The sequence below is a fragment of the Natrix helvetica genome (genome assembly GCF_964273705.1).
Source record: "Natrix helvetica genome assembly, chromosome: Z".
NCBI classification, from domain to species: Eukaryota; Metazoa; Chordata; class Lepidosauria; order Squamata; family Natricidae; genus Natrix; species Natrix helvetica.
In genome coordinates, this window is record NC_138554.1 from 89,961,589 (window position 1) to 89,983,168 (window position 21,580).

General features: G+C 36.0%; 1 protein-coding gene across 2 annotated transcripts in view; it reads right to left on the reverse strand.

Annotated features, from left to right (window-relative positions):
- TGFBR2 (transforming growth factor beta receptor 2) overlaps window positions 1-21,580 on the reverse strand; it is a 49,906-nt gene that overhangs the window by 21,781 nt on the left and 6,545 nt on the right. For both annotated transcript variants that reach the window (XM_081971637.1, XM_081971638.1), the window contains exons 3-4: window positions 8,591-8,756; window positions 6,718-6,908 (exon numbers count right to left, since the gene is read on the reverse strand). In XM_081971637.1, coding sequence (XP_081827763.1) covers window positions 6,718-6,908; window positions 8,591-8,756 — 357 coding nt within the window. The remainder of the gene's footprint in view (window positions 1-6,717; window positions 6,909-8,590; window positions 8,757-21,580) is intronic.

Sequence of the window (21,580 nt, forward strand, 5' to 3'; positions counted from 1 at the left end):
CGTCCAGAGGCTTCCCTGACGCCTTCGGAGTGCTCAAAACGACCCTCTGAGCAACCCGGAAGTCACTTCCTGTTTGCTCGGAGGGTCGTTTTAAGCATTCCGAAGGCTTCAGGGAACGTCCGGAGGCTTCCCAAACGCCTTCGGAGAGCTCAAAACGACCCTCTGAGCAAACTGGAAGTCACTTCCTGTTTGCTTGGAGGGTTGTTTTGAGCGTTCCGAAGGCTTCAGGGACGGTGCAGAGGCTTCCCTGACGCCTTCGGAGCGCTCAAAACAACCCTCTGAGCAAACCAGAAGTCACTTCCGGTTTGCTCGGAGGATTGTTTTGAGCGCTCCGAAGGGTTCAGGGACCGTCCGGAGGCTTCCCTGACGCCTCCGGAGGGCGTCCGGGGGGGGGTAGGCTGTTTTCGCCCTCCCCAGGTTCCTATAAAGCTTCTGGAGCCTGGGGAGGGGGAAAATGGCTTTAAAAAAGGGTGAACTCGCATGCCCTGACAAATGGTTCGCCATCACTGCCTTAGTCCCTCCATAGTCACTAAGATGGACATAAAGACGAGACCCCTAGCAAGCCCCATATGATTCGAGCAGGTCAATGAGTCACTAATAGGAGAGAGCCCAGCTACGCTTGTCACTAAACCAGTCAAACTAGAAATGAGACGACACTGGGAGCTCATTCAGTTCGTAGTGATGCAAAAAATGGCAGAGTCTGCCATATTGGGACTGTGTTGGCTAGACAAATAGAGCCCAATGATCACCTGGGAAGGGTGCTACTGAAAATTTACTGAGTGACACTAACTGAAAAGAGAAAGCAGTTGCAATGTCAGAGCCGCTCCCAAGACTTCCCAGATCCCAAGAGAGTACCAGGACTTAGCAGAGGTGTTTAGTAAAGAGGAATGCAATGCTCTGTCCCTCCCCCACTGACCCACAGAGTGTGAATTGAGTTCATGCTAGGGGCTAAACTACCAAAACCAAATCTGTATTCCATGACTCCTAAAGAAATGAAAGAGCTAAGAGAACATTTCGATGCCAACCTAGCCCAGGGATTCATACAATCAGCAAAATCTAGGGTGGCCACTCCCGTCCTGTTTAAAGAAAAGAAAGATGGGTTGATCAGGCTCTGTACTGAATAAACGCAGTGAGCATGGAAAACACCTACTAACTGCCACAAATGAAGGACATGCTTTCCCACCTGACCAAGAGGAAGGTATGCACCAAGCTAGACCTGTGGGAGGCATACTCCCAAGTGCAAATCAGAGAAAGAGATGAATGGAAAACCGCTTTTAGCTGCCCATTAGGCAGCTTCCAAATCAAAGTAATGCTGTTTGGATTACAAGGGGCCCCTGCTGACTTCATGCAATTAATCAAGTAGGTGCTACATACATACATGGCGTCCTCATCTATTTGGATGGCATTCTTATATTTAGTGAAACCATAGAAGAACATGTAAAGTTAGTGTGCCAAGTGCTGAAAAAACTACCCGCAGCAGAGCTGTATGTTAAGCTGTCAAAATGCAAGTTCCACAAGACCGCTCTAGATTACTGAGGGGATAGAAATGGACCCAGAAAAAGTCAAAGCAGTACTAGATTGGCAGCCCCCTCATACTAGCAGACAATTCCAAAGCTTTCTAGGGTTTGCCAACTTCTATAGACAATTACTTCCTTCTCGCAAATAGTCTTGCCCATTACAGAACTACTAAAACTTAGGATGGGGGGGGTACCAGAAACCCCAGGTCAGTCCACCCATAAACTGAACTTTGGAATGTCAGCAGGTGTTTGAGACACTAAAAAGACTTTTGCTGAGGAACCCACCCTCAAACACCCTGACCCTGACCAGCTTTTTGTAGTGTAAGCAGACGGCAATGATGTTGTAGTCACTGCTGTACTACCCCAGGGTAAGTGCTTCCAAAAAACTGACTGACACCAAAAGGAGGTGGGCAGTATGGGAGAAAGAGGCATATGCAGTCCGATGGGCATTGCTAACATGGAGACACTTTCTGGAGAGCAGTCAAGTACCGTTTGAAGTTTGGACTGGCCACAAAAACTTAGAACTGCTCAAAAAGCCAGGAAACTCTCCCCAAAGCATGTTCACTGGGCGCAATACTTCAAATGATTTAACTTTGAACTAAAGTATATTCTGGGGGGAAAGAACTACTTGTTGATGCCCTGTCTAGAAAACCACAACTCAACAGCAAGCTACAGGAAGTAATCTATGTGATGATTCCCCCCTTCCAACCCGCAGCACAAGCCACTACTCAGTCACAAATCAAAGGATAAAAACCCAAGGTGGGGGGGGGGGCATGATCCAAAACCTCAAGAATGAACTAAAAATGGAAGTGGAAGGAGCCGAAGTCGTGCCGAGACGACGTGCAATCTCAATGCTCTGAGATCGCAGTCAATACTTTTGCCACTGGGTGGTCCAAAGGGACCTAAACCATCCTGCAGAGACGGTGAACAGGAAGAATACGTCTTGCTGATCTCAGGGACATCACAAAGTCTCTGATCCAAGAGAAGTTCTTCAAGCCGGTGACAAAAAATCCAGCCATTTGGCTGATGAAGTCGGGGCAGCTCCAAAACAGAAGGATATGGAAAGAGAAAGTGTTTCCAGCTGGTGAGGAGTTTTTACTGTTTTAAAAGTGACTGCCTATAAAAAACTTTAAATTAATTTAAATTGAAGAACAGAAGAAATAAGCAGCAGAATTAAATTTGGAATGGTTTTGGACAGTGGGTTATCTTACTTTTTAAACTCTATCTTCACGGATGGAATTTATGCAAGCCTTTTAAAATGAATGGACTAAGTTTTCTTCTTCTATTTTTTTTTCTTTTACTATTCTTTGTAATCTATGGACTAAAATTCTCCTCTTTCATTACTGTGGGTGTTTTTCTAACTCATTTAAGAATCGGACTTTTTTTAACTTGAAATAAAAAAAGATACAAAAAGAAACAAAGAAAATTGCAACATTGCAACAATAACACTGCTATTCGGAGGCTGGAGATTTGTGCATTGGAAACGAACACTTTTATTATTTTTTTCACTGATTATCCTGGCTTGGCACTTCAAGGTCTCACTGCTTGTTTATAAAGTGTGATAAGAAGAAAAGCACACAGATGTTCCTTTGAAGTATATTTTTAACCGGAGAAAGGTGAAAATGAAATGTTATTGTGAATCTATGCTTAATCCTGTTAAAACCTTCTAAGCTAGAGCAGCAGTGTTTGTTAGCTGGAGATAATGGCACAATTTCAACAGCAGAAAGAAGTTTTAAGTCTGCAAAAGATATTCTCAGAAATACAGAAATTATCAGATACATGTGAGAGGATAGAGAAGAAGTTGGAAGACTTAGTGCATCTAACAGCAAAGTATGATGAAGAAATTGAAGATGTTTATCAAATGGAAAAAGTGATGGTTAAAATCCTAAAAATCGAAGAGGAAAATGAATATAAAGAAATTAAAATTGCTGACATTTATGGTGATTGGTTTGTCTCTGAAAAGGAAAAGAATGGAATACTGAAAGAGGAATTAAATGGAGGGGAAATCTACTCCAGATGGCAAAATATAGAAGAAGAGAAAACAAAAGAATTTATGGATTTAAAGAGAGAAATTTTATTAGCAATATCATTGATCACACTACCGACAATCAAAGATAAGCTGATTAAGGAAACAGAAGAAGGGCATCGAAATTACATGAGAGATTTTATAAGCAAAGTGTTGCTAAGAGGAGTCCATACAAAGTTGATTAAGGAGATGATTAGAGGACTGACACCACAAATAGTAGAAGATATGAGAGTGTTTTGCTACTGAAAAGATACAGGTTGATAGATGGAAGAGTATAATTTAAAACTAGTTAAACCTAGTGAAATTTAGTGACAATAGATATAGTTAAATAAATAATTGATACATTATATAATGTATATAATGTGTAGTGTTATGATAAGTAATAATTGGATATGAATATTGAATGGTACCCATGAAAGGAAGATTATAAATCCTTTTGGATTATATATAAAGGTTAATAAAAGAAGAATTAAGTTAGATTCAGTTAAGTCTTGATTATTAGAGAGAAAAATGATATGATACAGGATATAGTCACATAAAGGACGGATGATAACAACGTATATATATGTATGGGTACAACATAAGGAAATGGGATGTAAATTGTAAACAGTGATTTGGAAAGAAGGATTAAAAAACTTTGTTATTCCCCCCCCCTTTGGACAAGCGGCTTGTTAAAATTCTGCTCTCGCCCCCTGGGGAAGGAGGAGGGGGGAGAGCCAACTAACGATGCCTCACCCCAGTAAAAGTGTGTTTCATGGGACTTAGATCCAGAACTTATTGATGACCTGAGAACTTTTTAAACTTTTAAAATTTTCTATGCCTCTGAGCCCAAAGCTGGCAGGGCAAGATGGCACACTTCCGTTGTCTTCATGAACTGTGAAACCTGACTCCACCTTTAAAATTCAGGCTTCCGGTCTTTGTCTCCGAGTCACCCAGAGGAATCTCTTGTGGATTGTTATTTTCTGAACTCTTTGGAGAAAAAACTTTCATCTATTGCTAGAGTGATTAAAGAAACTCCCACCTGTTTGGATCCTCTGCCTTCTGGACTCGCCTGCCTGCTCTACTTCTCCAGCTGCCCAGTTTCTACACTGACTGATCTCTTTGTTTTATAAACCATGTCTCCAAAAAGACCACCTCCTGGAAAACCTGGCTTTGCCACTTCTGCTCCAACATCTGCAACATCCAGCCCAGCCACACAGTCAAAGATAACAGAACTGATGCAACCTAAGACTACAGAGATAGACCTTCAACAAATGCTTCAACAAATTTTACAAGGCCAGGAGGAAATTAAGAAACAGCTAAGGGAAATGAAAGATGAAATTAAAGAGAATCAAGTTCAAATTTATAAGAACTCACAGAGACTGGACCTTGTGGAGGGTGGGGTGGCGGAGGCGAAAGGGGGGGTAGAGGCTTTACAGAAGGAGAACAAAGAACTTGATATCCAACAAATGAAAACAGAGTTTGAGAGAATGTCCTTTTATCTTAGATTTCAAAATGTAATAGAAGCAGATGGGGAAAACATAAGGGACATTATGACTAATATTCTAGCTGAATACATACACAAAGATAAACAGCAGATGGAATGGGAAATAGATCTGGTCTATAGAGTGAATTCAGCATATGCCAGAACACACAATGTACCCAGGGAGGTTCATATTAAATTCCTTAGGAAAACCACAAGAGATGAAATTCTGGGTGTACAAAGGGGGCAAACACTGACATACCACGACAGGGAGATAACCATTCTGAAGCAGATTCCCAAAAAAATTAGGGAAAAAAGGAAAAGCTATTCGCAATTGGCGAATAAACTATACCAGAAGGGGGTGTGGTTTAGATGGTTGATGCCTGAAGGTATGCTGATATTCTGGGAGGAGACAAGAATCAGAATCAACACACCCATAGAGGCACAGGCCTTTATGGAAAAAAATAAAGCGAACCTAAAAAACTTTGTTATTAAATATTATGGACGTTTAGCTAGAATAGGACATAAGGATTCAGTGTTATTGGAGGATTTTAGAAATAGTAAGTGAAATGCCAATATGTGGTTATGTATTAAATCTTGGTATATTTAATGATGAAGGACGTTTAAACAATTATAGTCAAATGAAAATGGAGGTATGATGATGATAACATGTATAAATATCTGAGTTAAAATACTTGAGTTAATATGAATTATGTTTGTTAACTGTGGAAGAGATGCACGTAAGCCTTCTTGTAACCAACTGATACACTTTCTACAGTATGTAAAGAAGGATGTGTTGTGTTTGTTTTGAAAATGAAAAAAAAACTTTTATTAAAAAAAATGAACTACTAACAGACCCCTGGTATATAGATAATAAAGGGGCACTAACCCTCAAAGACAGGCTGGCATGCAAGGGACCCAAAATCTATGTGCCCCATAGCCTACGGCTTCAAGTACTTCAAGAAGCCATGACTAAACCAACTAGACATTCTGGCTATTTAAAAACCCTGATACAATTTTGGTGACCAGAAATTAAGACAGACATTGAGGACTATGTAAAAAGGTGTGCCATTTGTGCAACCATGAAAAAGAGTCTAAGGAAGATTCCAGATCTTCTCCAACAAGTCCTGACCATGGGAGAAAATCACCATGGAATTTATTGTGGAGCTTCCTGACACCAGAGGGAATACAGTCATCTGGACCGTAGATTTGTTTTCAAAACAACCCCATTCACCACCTGCCCAGGGCTCCCATCAGCAAAAAAGCTAGCTAGATTGTTTATCAAGCAGATCTACAGGCTACATGGAATCCCCCACAGAATCATATCAGATAGGGAAGTCCAATTTACAGCAAAATTTTGGAGGCAGTTTATAAAGTCCATTGGGTCATCCCAGGGACTTAGTTTAGCTTTTCATCCGAGTATGATTGGGGCAGCGGAAGAAACCAATGCAATGATTGAATGGGAATGTTTCTTTCAATTATTATTTTATGAATTATTCTACTATTGCTACTTTGGAAGAAAATATAATAATCAGAACTCTTTTGATCTATAAGTTTATTATGCAAGTGGCATGGAATATTTCACAATTTTATTGACTTGTTAAAGCAACCATTCTCTCTTCAGGATCATGAGGCTTCCATGCAAGCCTTCTTTATCAACTGGACAGTCCTGGTCAAAAAGTGGACCCATGTATAAAATGAAATACACTTACTTTCTGAAAAAATAATTTCATCATTGCATTCATCATCTTTGCAGGAACACATATATAGCAATCCTCCAGCTCCTTTCTTCTCTTTCATAAAGCATTTTTTTGAATTGAAATCATCCAATTTATATCCATGGAGCTCTAGTGTAGGATCATGGCATATTGTTTCCAGAGTTATATTCCCATTATTCTTTCTCCTAAAAATGGTAGAAAATAAAAAAGCACAAATTTATTTCTAAATAGGGTTATACAGAATTTTTTTTTAAAATGCAGCAAAATTAAATTTCAGGCAAGGTTGAAGATACTATAATTATAACATTTCTATAATGATTACTGCAGTAATTTAAACTGCATTAAATTATCTAAAACATTAAATACAATATTATCTTCCATCACAAATACAAATATGTATTAACTGAAATAGTTGTCTCGAATAGATTTGTGTAGTTTTGAATCAACTTGGGAATCATTTTTGAGGAATGGCTAGTTATACAAAATAAAAGACAACAGAAATAGCTTGTATTTATCCAGCTTATTAAATAATTCAAATAAGACTAACAAATGAACCATTAAGACAAAAGCAGTTTAATAACCAGTCATTCATAGTCTTCACTGTGATTTATTGGATGGTCATCTACTTTTCTTTCAATAGCAGATGAAAGAGTTAGTAAGTTTTTCATGCACTAACATAAATGGATACAGGCAATATCCAGCTTGGTTAACTATAATGTGTACATCCTAATATATTCACCATTGATGTAATAACCTCCAGAGGCACATCCTTTATACATGAATTATTTCACTGTGAAATAAACTTAGCCAGGATCACCTTAGTTTATCATAATGAACCTTAGTTAGTACTATGAAAGCCAACAACTGAACTGAGGATGTGAATTTGGAATCACTAGTTATGCACCAATAGTTATAATATGTATGTCCGTGCCATAAGTTGTTGAAATAAAAATCTAAAACAAAGATTGTCCCAGATGCTTGGAGGAATATCTTCTGCTATCTAAGATACACAAATGTGTATCTACAGAATTTGATTCATGTTAGGAAGATAGCATAACGAACGTAGTAGAAATGGCAGATAGGGAGAGTAAGACCATAATAGACGACCATCTCAATCTCCTATAAAATTTATAATCAAAGTTCTTCTTAATGTACACATTAGAAAACTAATCAACACTGCTGCAACAAGCCAGTATTTTAAAGACAATTTAATATCCTTGGCTTGTTTCAAATCTCTTAACATTAATTTCCAATCTGGATGGAAGCAAAACTTGATACTATTTAGAAATCCCCAGTTTAATTATGTTGTGAGAATTGTAGAAGTCGTCAAAAATACTTCCTCATACATCTACTTATTATTAAGCCATAATATGATAATCTAAACCAGGTCAATAAGTTTTAATTAAATGCTGTTGAGTATCTTTTAAACTTCCATTTTTCAAGCCATGGAATCTATTATAGCTTGTACAGTTCTGTGTTTATAGTGAGCAATACTAGAGTGAATTTAAATAGGCATAACTTAATATACTTTTAATCAAATCTAGTCTATAGTGACCATCTTCTGAAGAGATTGTATCCTAACTCATCTGCTTTACTTCTGTTTCCCAAAGGACTAGAACTTATCAGATGTACTGTAAATATCTGAATTTCATAACTACATAGACCCCATTTTGCAAAATCTCATGCAATATAAGAAATAAGAATTTCAATATATTACATTGAAATGAACTGAAACAAAGTTTGGTTTTATTCTGAAAACTGTCACAATAATCAAAAGGCATAGTGGAAGTTGGAGACAAATTTAAAACAAACAAAACCCAACCCAATGAATCAAATGCCAATTCTTGCACAGATACAATGTACTTACCAAACAGCTGCACAGATTTCACTTTTGTTTGCACAAATAGAAGTGAGGTTGCACTTACTGCAACAATGACCTTCATTGGTGCATGTTGTCAATTTAACATCACAAAATTTGCAGAGTTTCCCCATTTTGAATTCACCACTGAAGAGGTTATGTTCACGATATTCAGCTACAAAGGAAATATATGGATTATAATAGATATAAATATTTTATAAAGAATATAGTTCCCATAAAATACACTTTATTTGCAAATTATATTTTAATATGTATTACTATGAACAATATTTTTGTATTTTCCATTTCACAAAATAAGAAAGTCGTACTCGTACATTTGATTTTAGCAATTACAGATTTGCATAGCTGTTGTCCTGAACAATAACATACTTTAAAACTTATATTAATCTATTTCTTTAAAAAAACATACTCTTCCCAATAAAAAAATTATATATAAATAAATTTTATAAATAAATAAAGGGAGACTAGTATAGATCTATTTCGAGCTAATTAGCTCTCATCAGCTAGCCATACCATTAAAAATATGGTTTTCTGCCTGCATGGTCTTCTGTGATGAGCCGAAGGACAGAAAGAGGGAGTAGTGACCTTCCTCTCATATTTAGGCATACCAGGGGTTGTAACACAAATACATACCTATTTCCTTGGCTCAACTGATAAGGAGGCGAGCCTGTGGCTTAGTGTCTAAGACTCCTGCCTAAGATATAATACAGCCCAGGTTCAAATCCCAGTAAGGGTATGGCTAGCTGATGAGAGCTAATTAGCTCGAAATAGATCTATACTAGTCTCCCTTTATTTATTTATCAGTACAAATACAACACACACACATACACACACACACACACACACACACACATATATACATACGCGCGCACACACAGGAAAATATTTGGAAAATACTACATAACTGAACTTTTTTGGCCATGTTGTACCATACATGAAGGAAAGGTAATATAAAAGCAAAAGTGTACACGAGTATAAATTAAAGAACCACTGAATTATGAAACCATAATTTTAAGATTAAATTTTAAATCAAATTTAAAATTTGGTACAAATAATCTTTGAAATTATTTCTGCACCAACATGCATTAATAAACATAGAACACACCAACCATCCTAATTTGCTAGAATGCTCTTCATTCAGATATTGCATATATCTTAAATCACTGGATAATTAATACCACATACATTACACCTATATTTGGAATGTAAGTGGTAGTCAAAAACATTCAGCCGGAGCATGGGAAAGAAAACAAGCACACCATATTGCAATGGCTATTTCTCGTGCAAGAAACTTAGAAGTAAGGAATTTTTCTAGTCTGTGAAATGAAAATACTTGTCTTGTATTTTAGGCTTCATAGCCAGGTTTTTAAGAGGACCCCAACTTTTTTCTCCTTTTGTTTAGGAAAAATGCATGGCTGCTGCTAGAATCATGCACTTTCCTTTAAAAAAATATATAATGACCTGTCAGATGCAAATGTCTATATGTGAGTAATATTATGCTCTGAGTCTGAAGGGAATAATCTGCATTTGTTTAGAATTTGTGTTCATTTTTGAGTACTAAGAAGCTGAGTTATGTAGTACTTTAGAAAATGTTGTTATTACAACTTTTGCTCTTTTCACAATAATATTTTGACTTCGTAAATAAGCATCAGCATTCAAGGTCAAACCCCTATAATTAATAGTCTCAATATACAGAACAGCTGAAGAGAATAAATATGAATAATAATAACATACAAATTTTTAGCAAATTTAATGGTTTATGTATTTCCTCTTCAGTTGATAAATAAAGTATGACAGAACTTCAAAATGCGATGAATATTTATTTTCAGGGCAAACAATACATAGTTAAGCTTTTCATCATATAGTATTAGAAAGCAGATTTGCTTTTCTAAAAGATAAGAAATTATTTTATTCTACAGTTGTTTCTTTTAAATAATTTGACACCCTCCTCAGATACTTATCAGCATGGAACAAAAAATCAAAGTGAAAAAAAAAGAAGAAGAAGCAGATATCGGACAAATAAAACTGTAAGAACATGAATTATTAAGAACCATATCTTCTTGCATTCTATTCATTAAAATAGGAACCCATAAGAAACATGGGTTTAGACTTCAGCATTAGTGCAAATAATGTAAAAATCTGATATTATAATTGGTAATCTACACATGTTTCGCCAGATGTTAAATAACTAAAATTGTAGAACTCTACATATTAAAATTTGTTAAGTGATCTGTCTTTGATAGTTACTGAGGACAATTAAATCTGACATTCTTCCACAAAGCATCCCCATAATGCTGTTTTGGAAAAAAAGATAATAATCAAAAATTATTTGATTAGTAATTTTATCAAGCCATTTGAAGAAATTATTTTGCTGTTTGGTAACATGACAATAATGATTATTTTATTACTAACTGATAAGAGAGAAATATTAATCTAATATACTGGCAGAAAACTGCCTATTATTTTTTTGGGAGGGAAAACTAGCCACACATTTAATTTTTAAACAACCACTGTAATCATAATATCTACAGGAAACTTAATCATTCATTTGGAAATTATATGTTGTTTTCTTTATCACATTTTTCCTTAGATATTACATGCATTAATATCAAAGCAATGATATTTTAAAGCTAGTTTTAAACACTCCTATTCTCATGGCAACAGACATTTATTTATAAATGCAAAGAGAACCGAAACCACAAACATATTTTAATGCTAATTTTGCTAGTTTTTCTAATATTTGTATTAAATATTCATGAACCTCAATCATTTAAAAAAAGAAATGTGTCTACAGATCTTTAAACACAAGTAAGCAATAATGATGACTTACCAAAGGCTGCTCCTATTGAAGAAAGGACAATATGTAGTACTAGTTGAATACCCATGCTTCATTTTGAAACCATGTGATTGGGCTTGATACTTTAAGTTTGAAAATTAATGTAGAATGTGTAACTCCTTAGCATGTTAATATAAGGCAACTGGCAATTGGAGCATGGTTCTTTCAGGTAGATTGATGTAGCAGAATGTCTAAACTCCCAGCCCGCAGGCCGGATGGGTCACACACTGGCCATGCTCAAACCTGATCTAACGAAGGGGGTAGCATCAGAGTGTGTTAATATAAGGCAACTGGCAGTTGGAACAGAGTTCCTTTCAGGTGGGGAGGGGTAGTAGAATGTCTAACCTCTTAGCATCGACACATGTTAATATAATACTGTCTAAAAAATACTGATGATCTGATGGTCATTTCAACAAATCCTTTCTTGGCGAGCACCTAGCAGCCAAGAGAAACATACGTGCTGAATTTCAACTTTATAGACTTTACAGTTTTGGAGATTTTGTGATGAGTGAGTGGTATTTGGTTTTTATATAGAGATATTTCTTCAAAACTATGGGATTTCCCTATGTTGATTAATGTATCACTAAGAGAAAACTACACTCACTTAGTAAATAATGCAATAATTTTTGTGTGTTCCTGCTTTTTATGTATAAAAAGTATAAGCAATTTTGCTGATTTTCCAACCTGTTGACATTATTCACACATATCTAGATAAAGTGGAATGCAAAATAAGAAAGCATTCTTGGTTTTACCCAAACATGTTTATAGTAAGACATGAATGTCAAAGAACCTTCCATTACAAAGTAGATTTTTCACTCTTCTATTTAATTATCTAATTGTCAGAGATTCTCTGGATAAGTCCCTGCAGTTTCCTTAGCAAGGTTTTTCAGAGGTGGTTTGCCATTGCTTCCTTCCTAGGGTTGAGAGAAAATTAGTGGTCCAATATCACTCAGTTGGCTTTATGCAGGAACTTATATTTTTTGGTTTCTAGCCTGATATCTTAAACAATGCACCAAACTGGCTTGCACAAAGTGGGTATACATTTTTAAAAAATAAATTCAAATAACAAATTTTATTAATCATTTAAAAGGGCTTGCTGATCACGAAATGTTAAACTTGACAATGATAAAAACATGCAAAATGCTCCTTTTATATTAATAGTATACAATAATTTCAAAATGAATTAACTGTAAATTTCTGAGTGTCCACCTTATAGAGTAATACTATAACAAAGGAAAATACTTCTGTTCTTATATTTCATGACTTCATTGTAAGTGGCAGGGGTCAAGCAATATAATAAAATCTTTTGCCTAGAGCTTGGGGTAGAATTAGTCCTCACTAAGAAGAAAATTTAGATCAAGCATCCAGTTTTCATCACTGCAGCCATTCAGCCTACCTGATGGTGGCACAATAGTGTTGAATATCAGAAGGCAAAGTGGCACTAATATGCTTGCTCGAAAGGGTATATTCCTTGGAAATAAAGATCTCTTTGACACTAATTTAGCATATCTGGATGATTTTGCATCCAGATAAGACTTAAGGAACACAAGCTAGGGCTGTTGCCTCAATACAACTGGATGGACATATCAGATAGTGAGTGCCAGCTGAACTAAGGTAGCTAAAGTCGGTGGTATAAAACTTTCAGCCTGACTTATTACACTCATGCCTCGAATATTAATGAAGTTCCCTCACACATGAACCTCTTGCCTAGATTGTTATATTCACTTTATGTTTGCTTGGGAATACTGGCTCATTTAGATTGGTCTGGTGTTTTTTTCGGATTGAACCCCTAGTATTATTTCCTTGAATTAGACTTTGCACTCTATAACTATGCTTTGTGGCTCCTAATGCCAACCTCTGACAAGACATTATTACAAATATATAGTACCAGCAGTATTCCCAAATATATATTAAAGGGGCACAGAACCACTTCTTAATTAAAGTGAACCATTAAGATTTTACTAGAAATAAGTATCATATGCTTCATAGAACAATGGAAATTGTTCATAGAACTCAAATGTTTAGAATTCACTAAGAATTTGGATCCTCTCATTGAACCTGGACTTCGATAAACAGGTAATGGTGGTGAATTTCCAGAATGGTGAATTAAGTAGTTAATCAAAGAAAAGTCATAAAAGGCATACAATTTATATTTCTAATTCTAAAAATGGTTTGACAATTCTGGAAATTGAAAATTGTTATCCAGAAAAATGTCTACTGGAAATCTGTTACATATCCTGTTTAACCAGATAAATATATTTTGTAATCTTGGTGTATCAAAATGTTACTCTTAAGCCTTTAAAAATGTATATAATACTCTTTAGTACAACATTTCAAGATAATATGAAACAAGGATAGTAGAAATACACGATATCAACATGTGTTATTATTCTTTTATTCTTTTTTTAAGATTATTTCATCATGTGCCCAATACTACACTTTTAACACAAGCTTATTTAAATCTGCTCCTTGGTCAATTTATATACAATTGCACCTGTTTTCTAGGGACACTCAAATAAATCAAAGATGCTTCTTTATGAGAAAGTTTTCCCAACTCACTAGTATAACTATTTCACTAGAACCATTATGTATAGACATAATTGTAAATCTGGATTCAATTTCACCTGCTAAGGAAATATGCTCCTTTAATAGCATATTTGAAAGTGAGCTTGTAAAAATAATATCTGGAGTATATCTGGAGTATAATATATTATTAGAGCTGTGGTGGAGTAGTGGTTAGAATACAGTATTGCAGGCTAATTCTGCCAACTGCCAGCAGTTTGATTCTCACTGGCTCAAGGTTGACTCAGCCTTCCTATCTTTCCAAAGCTCGTAAAATGAGACCCAGGTTGTTGGGATCAATATGCTGACCCTGTAAACCGCTTAGAGAGGGCTACAAAGCATTAAGAGTCCAAGTGCTATTGCTATTATATTTACAGAAAATATTTGGGATATAAAAACTGGATATCTTCATAACTAAATTGAAACACATACACAATTATCTGATTAGTAAAGTACAACTTAAACCAGTGGAATAAACATCTGTCAGATTATTTTTTGGATTAAACATTTTGGATTAAACATTTGATATATGCTATACATTTCTTGACTTAAGAAACCAAATAAATATTTAAGCTGTTGTTTCTTAAAAGAAACTGTTTGAATTATTGGAAAATATTGTATATATCCTGAGTTTGACTTATCCTGTGTTTACATCCTGGGTGGTATATTAACCATTACCCACATATATGAGATAAGAAGCTTGGAGAGGTCTGAAGGTAGTCTTTCTCTTTCCTGATTTCTATTTGGGGAACAGCCAGAACATGGTTGGCAAAAGTGCTGGAATTCTTGGTAACTAAAACAGAGCTTTTTGTGAAGGTCTTTAAGTTATAATTTGCAGCCATGTAGACTACGATTGGATTGTAGTTATAATTATTTTATTAATTATTAATATTAATATGTTTTCTCATCTTGGACTGATGTGAAAAAAATACGGTTAATTTGGATTTTTATCGAATTTTTAGTTTTATTATAATCTGCTATAAATCAGTTTGATTTGGCAGCGTATCAGTAAAATATAATAACTGCCATATCTATGGTTTCTAAACAGCCTATGAGACACAAATTGTGGATTTATAAAACTAAATGTAAATGAGAAATATACTGAGCCATAAAGATTACTATTCTTGTTTGGTCCTGTCTTCGAATTACTAAAACAAGGAAACAGAGTTTATTATAATCTTTTATTCTTCAGAATTCAGTCATGATTTGTATATTTGCAAGAAATTGGATATCAAAACTGATTTATAACCTTCACTTCCAATAACATAATTAACCATAGTCTTTGGCTCTCCTTTTATTTGTTTCTACAAAGAAAAGTATGAAATTAGAAAAAAAACGATGGTTCGGGTCATATTTGATCTATATATTATTTTCCAATTTTGTTTTCAGGTCCAGTTCAAGGTGCTGGCATAAGATGAGAAACTTTTTCCTTGCTTAAGATTACAGAATCTAAATGACCATCTACTCTGTTAACTCTATTAATTACAGAAACTCAGAATTTTCCTTGGAGGCCTTGTTTAGTTTGTGTTCACATACAGAAGAGCAGCAGATTCCCCATTATTTGTAGGTTCTCTAAAACAGGAGCTGACTTTTTTGTGCTAGACAACACTTTTCTACTTTTGTTTTTTTTAACATTCATCTTTATTATGCTGCAAAAATGTTTTAAACCCTTTTAAACAAACTGCTGTCTAGAGACAGTTTCAATAATTTTAATTGCTTGCTTCGTTTGTTGTTTATCTTTTATGTTTTGCTGCTGCATCATTTTAACATTTCTAAACTGAGAAAAGAAGATAGGAAGTTTTCAAACATAAGACAAAGACACTATGAAATAACCTACTATTTAATGCCATTTTATTTATATAAGCCATGATGTATGTCTTTGTATGAATGTATGTATCTTAAGTAATCATTTCTGAGTTTCACAATAATACTTTCAAGTAAAAACATTTTATACCTTTAGAAAAAGTCTATCCAATTTCTTAACATAAAATGTACAGTAATCTTACTATGCCTTTACTTCACATGTTCCAATGTCTATAAGAAAAATATATACATTCCTTGCTGAGCTAACACCTTTTTTCCCGTTAAAGTGACTTGTTGAACAACATTTTATCAAAAAGGTCCATTTTGGTGTAAAATTGCAATATAAAATAACACAAATATAATATGTCTCAATGTGATGCAGGAAACTTCCTAGATGGAATATGAACAATATTTAAGAATGATTGGAAGGAGTGAAGGAGAATAATAGCTCTCATCAGATTACTAGTTTAGCATACATTGTACTTTTCCAGAGTTCTTTGTAATGTAAAATGTATCCCATGTATTCAAACAAATTCAGAAAGTCTGAAATTCCATTTTAGAGATTACTGATGATCTGTAACATTGATTTAAAAGGTATGTAAAAATACTGGGAAAATCTGTGATGTTTTTCCCTTGTAGATGTTTTTCTACCTTTCTTATGATAGTAGATTTTTTTAAAAAATAGGATCTTAAAAAAAGATTATCTCTTTTTGCTTTTATTCACCTAGCTCAAAAATAGGGGAATTTGGGGGTTATCCTTATCTGGCAATTTTGTGTTTAAGAAATAGATGCCTCCAAATAACTAACATATAATCTATTCCAGTTTACTAGGCACATACTTATTTGCTATTTTCAAGTGTTTCTAGAGTTCAGATTGAAACATTTTTGTTGTATTTTCTAATCATAAAAATGTTAAAACAACATTACAGCGAGCCTCCTGAATGCTAATAGCTGCTTATCTGCCTTGCATGAAAGAGAGGGAGGGAAGGAAGGAAGGAAGTTGCTCCTACTTCTAATATTTTTTTGGCTGACCTTTTATCATTTTTTTCTCTATTTAGGTAAGGAAGTTTCTCTGAAACAATGACCCAATACAGCAACTGTTAGATATTAACTCTGTCTGCTATAGTTTCCAACAAGGTCCTCTGTTCAGGCGGGAACAGAGATTGAATCCTATTGGCTAAGAGGTCTGACAGCTCCCTATAAAAGTTCTCTGTAAATAAAGAGCTGTTGTTACCACAAGCCTGTCTCTGCCTTCTCAATACCGAATCTAACAGCAACGTTTTGAAAGTGGGAAGGCATCCTGAGATTAATAAAATTAAAACACAGATCTAAAGTCTCCACTTCTGGTATATATGGAGCAATATCCATACATTTACATCAGTGACGTGCAGTCAGGTGAGGCAAGTGAGGCACAGCCTCACCATTCTCATCATGAAAAAAAAAAGTAAAAGGAAAAAGCTGAGCTAGTTACTGCCTCACCGTGGATGACTCTGCTTAACTGTTAAAAAAAGCTGGAAAAGGTACATGTGGGTTGGAGGGAGGGGGAGGAATTCAAACTTCATCCTCCTGGTGCTGTGCAGGGCTTTGGGCAAAGGCTGGAGGGAAGGACCCTGGCTTGCTTGTGCTCTCCCTCCCCAAGAGTAGTTTGATTGCAGGCAGAGCCACGTTGTGGGGCCAGTGTGTGTGCTACAGCATGGCTCTTTGCCTGGCTTCCTGCCTCCTCCTGTGGTCTCCTCACTGGTGCTCTCCCTCCCCAAGTGTAGTGACTTCCTCCCCAGGCCCCATTCATTTCTCTCACACACACAGCTGGATAAAACTATATAAAAATCTAGCCCAGCTTCACTGATTACAAGTTGGAAAAGGCAACGTGGCTCCGCCTGCAATCAAACTACACTTGGGGAGGGAGAGCACAAGCCAGCACTGAGGAGACCACAGGAGGAGGCAGGAAGCCAGGCAAAGAGCCATGCTGTAGTACACACACTTCCCCCCAGCCTCTTTCTTTTGGAAGGCTCAGATCGGCTCCCCTCCGGCTTCTCTGCCTCTCCTCTCACCCCAGCCTGCCAGCAGGAGGTGGTGGGTGGGCTTTATTGTGTTCCAGGCATTTCCCATCCAGACAGCAGGCTGCATTTGCAATGGTGGAGGTGTTTGGGAAAGGCAGCAGGGGAATGGGGGGGATGGCAGAGGAGCTGCTTTCAAGCCACTGGAAAAGATATCCAATCCAACTTTTGTTTGTGGGGGGGTTTGTTTGAGAGTGAGTGAGAGAGGGAAGGGGTAGGAGAGATAGTCCAATCCAACTTCTCTGTGTGTGTGTGTGTGTTTGAGAGATGGGGAGGAAGGGAGAGAGGGAGGAAGGAGGGGAAGGAGAAGAAAAAGAAAAAGAAAGAAGGAGCAAAGGAGAAAAACAAATGCTGTCGCTTTAAATTGGAACTGAGCATGCCTGGCTGTGGAATTCTGGGAGTTGAAGTCCACAAGTCTAAAAATATTTGAAACCCAGCACTGTGTCAGTGCCTCATCAGTCATAAACCTCACCGCACATCACTGATTTACATAAATATATAAAAAACTCAAAATGGGAAGCAAACAAGAACATGCATCTAGCTCTGTAACTATCTTTCTCCAGTTCCTTACATTGAAGAAATGCAGCTTTTCTAGTGCTGCCTTTAAAATGAGAACAATATTATTTGGCCCCTGGAATAATGCATGGACAGCTGAGGTTGATTGTCTATGTTTATACAGAGTGACAAGAGATTGATGGAGTACTGTATGAATGCTTCTGTCTTTAACTTTTCTGAGTTCTGGAATTGAGCATCAAATAGAACTTGAGATATTAAGGAATATTGGCTTGTTGTTGTGTGCTTTACCAGTAACTTATATTTACATTTTTGTCATCTTAATGTAACTTAAGGTTCGCCTTTTACCTAAGCTCAAGAAATTCATGCTGTAATTTACAAGACTTGAAGATATAAAACAAAATAAGTCCTGCAGAAATTGGAGAAAAGTCTTGACATTATATTCATTTGAAATTTTGAGCATGATCAATATTACCTTAACCAGCCCCAAAGCTTAGAAGGAAATGACAGTAGCTAATTATTGGACCAGATAATTATATAACATGGGAATCATGTACACTTCTAAATCTTATATTGCAAGGGGATGTTTTAAGGGAATCCTTTCCACTGGTAATAAAAATTACAGATTATGTAAATTATATAATAATTAGTTAATTAATACAAGTAAATGCAATATATTATGTAGTTGGAGATTACAATTTGATTTTACCTTTTTGATGATCCATCTAACATTACGACCACCCTGTTTTAATTAGTTGCTCCCATAACAGGGAGAGATAAATTACTAGGCTAAACAACTCTAAAAATACCCTCCTAAATGTAGATTTCTAACAGTTTTTTAATCTCAATATCTATTTAAATAGATCAACATTTTTTTAGAAAATAATCTTAATTACAGCGTATTATAGTTCTAGAGTATCCAGTAAGTTTTTTTTCAAATAGCTTCATGAGGTTATTTTGCCTCTGTAAATTATATCATTACACAAACTTTCCAATTAATAATAAACTATTCACTGTGTTTCTAAAATCAGCCATTTCTGTTTATAGTTATAATGATAATTCAGAATACAGAAGTTTAAAACCAGAAATTTCAGGAAGTGTTCGGTCTTCTTAGAAAAATGCTTTCCCATACAGACAAAAATATTTCCATTTTATTTTTAAGAAAAAAAACAACTCATAGCAATTATGATTCCTAATTCAATTGTCCATTCCAATTATTGCATGATTCATTTATTGCAAATTTAGACAGTTGTCTACTGCAATTTATTGTACAAAAAAAAAATCTACAAGCCCCAAATAAGAATGCTACAAGGCTTTAAATTTTCTGCACGGTTGCATAGTTCCCCATTTTTATTTGCAGTAGGTAAATGTAAAGGTTCCCCATACACATACCATATTTTTTGGACTATAAGACGCACCGGAGTATAAGACACACCATGGTTTTGAAAGGTAAATTTTAAAAAAAGGTTTTGCACTCTGCAGGCCTCCCAAACTCTCTGCATGCTTCATTTTTACAAAAAAAAAGGAGGGGGGCATACAGAGCTTTGGGAAGCTTGTAGAGTGCTCTCGAGGGCTGGGGGGGCAAAAATGAGCAAAAATAGCCCATTTTTTTGCAAAAATTGATCATTCCCCCCCAAAAAAGTGGGGCATGCAGAGGTTTTGGGAGGCTTGTAGAGTGTTCCTGGGGGCTGCAGGAGGGAACAAGCAAAAACAGCCTGTTTTTTGCTCATTTTTGCCCTCCCCAGCCCCCAGGATCACTTTGCAAGCCTCCCAAACCTTCTGCACATCCATTTTTGCAAAGGTGGCAGGGTTTCAGGAGACCAAAAATGCTGTATTCTGTGTATAAGATGCATCCAATTTTTCACCATCTTTTTTGGGGGGGAAAGATGCATCTTATACTCCAAAAAATAAGGTATGTGCTACTCATTCCCCACTCTAGGGGGCAGTGCCCATCTCTGTTTCTAAGCCGAAGATCCAACTTTGTCCGAAGATGTCTCCATGGTCATGTGGCCAGCAGGACTAAATGCCGAAGGTGTCCCTAATTTTCTACTTGCATTTTTACATGCTTTCGAACTGCTAGGTTGACAGAAGCTGGGACAAGTAACGGGAGCTCACTTCGTTATGCAACACTAGGGATTCAAACTGTCGAACTGCCAATCTTTCTGATTGACAAGCTCAGTATCTTAGCCACTGAACCACTGCATCCCTGTTTATTTGCAATACACCATACCAAAACAAAGGTAGACAGATAATGACATATTTGAGATTAATTAGATCTAAGGTTCTAAATAATGAAAACTATATCTTTTATAATCTCTGTTGTTATATTAATTTCAGAATAATGATACTATGAACTGATCTTATAACATTTTAATATCATTGATATTTTCATTGATTTGGTCCCTAGAAATAAGAATTTATTATTTTAGAGAGCTCATAAAAGCTTCCTTATTCCTATGCAAATCAACATACATTTCTTGAAGATGTGATAAAATTACATATAAATTCCATATTAAATTAGCAATACAGCAATTGTCTTCATTATAAAATCATGGTAACAAAACTGTCTGGATCCAATGAGTGTCTCTTTCCTCTCAAGAACTTTCCCCCATAACAGTTATCTCTGAAATATATCTGTATTTGCTCCTTATTTCCCTCATTTTATTATGGCAGATCTTAATGGGACAGCCAATGTGTGAGGTTCTTCATGGCTTCTCTGAGGCATCTCATGATGGTTCCTAGTGACTTGGTGCTCTACACAGCTGTTTATCAATCTCAGCAGAGGGATTCTTGACCCCTTTACTGAGCACTAGTGCCCAGTACAGCCTACAGACTATTCATGGTGATCTCTCAATCATGCCCTGGATACTAGTAGCATTGCCTATAAATAGATCCAATCTGTGTCTAGTTATATAATCAAGGTATCCCTGTAACTGTTCTGTGGATAACTCTAGCAGACAATCAAAAAGCCAATCCACTGACATCATAAAAGACAGCCATGCAGAACTGAGAGGTCAACATAAACCCTGTTGCAGTAGTCAAATGACCTCTGAAGAAGTCAGTCTAATATATGTCAGTCTATATTTATAAGTCTTATAATATAAGTCAGTCTAATATTTACAGTCAGGCCAGTAAAAAAAGTCATGTCAAGTGTCATGAGTTCGTAAGAATCACCATGACCTAGTGAAGCAAGACAGCAACTAACAG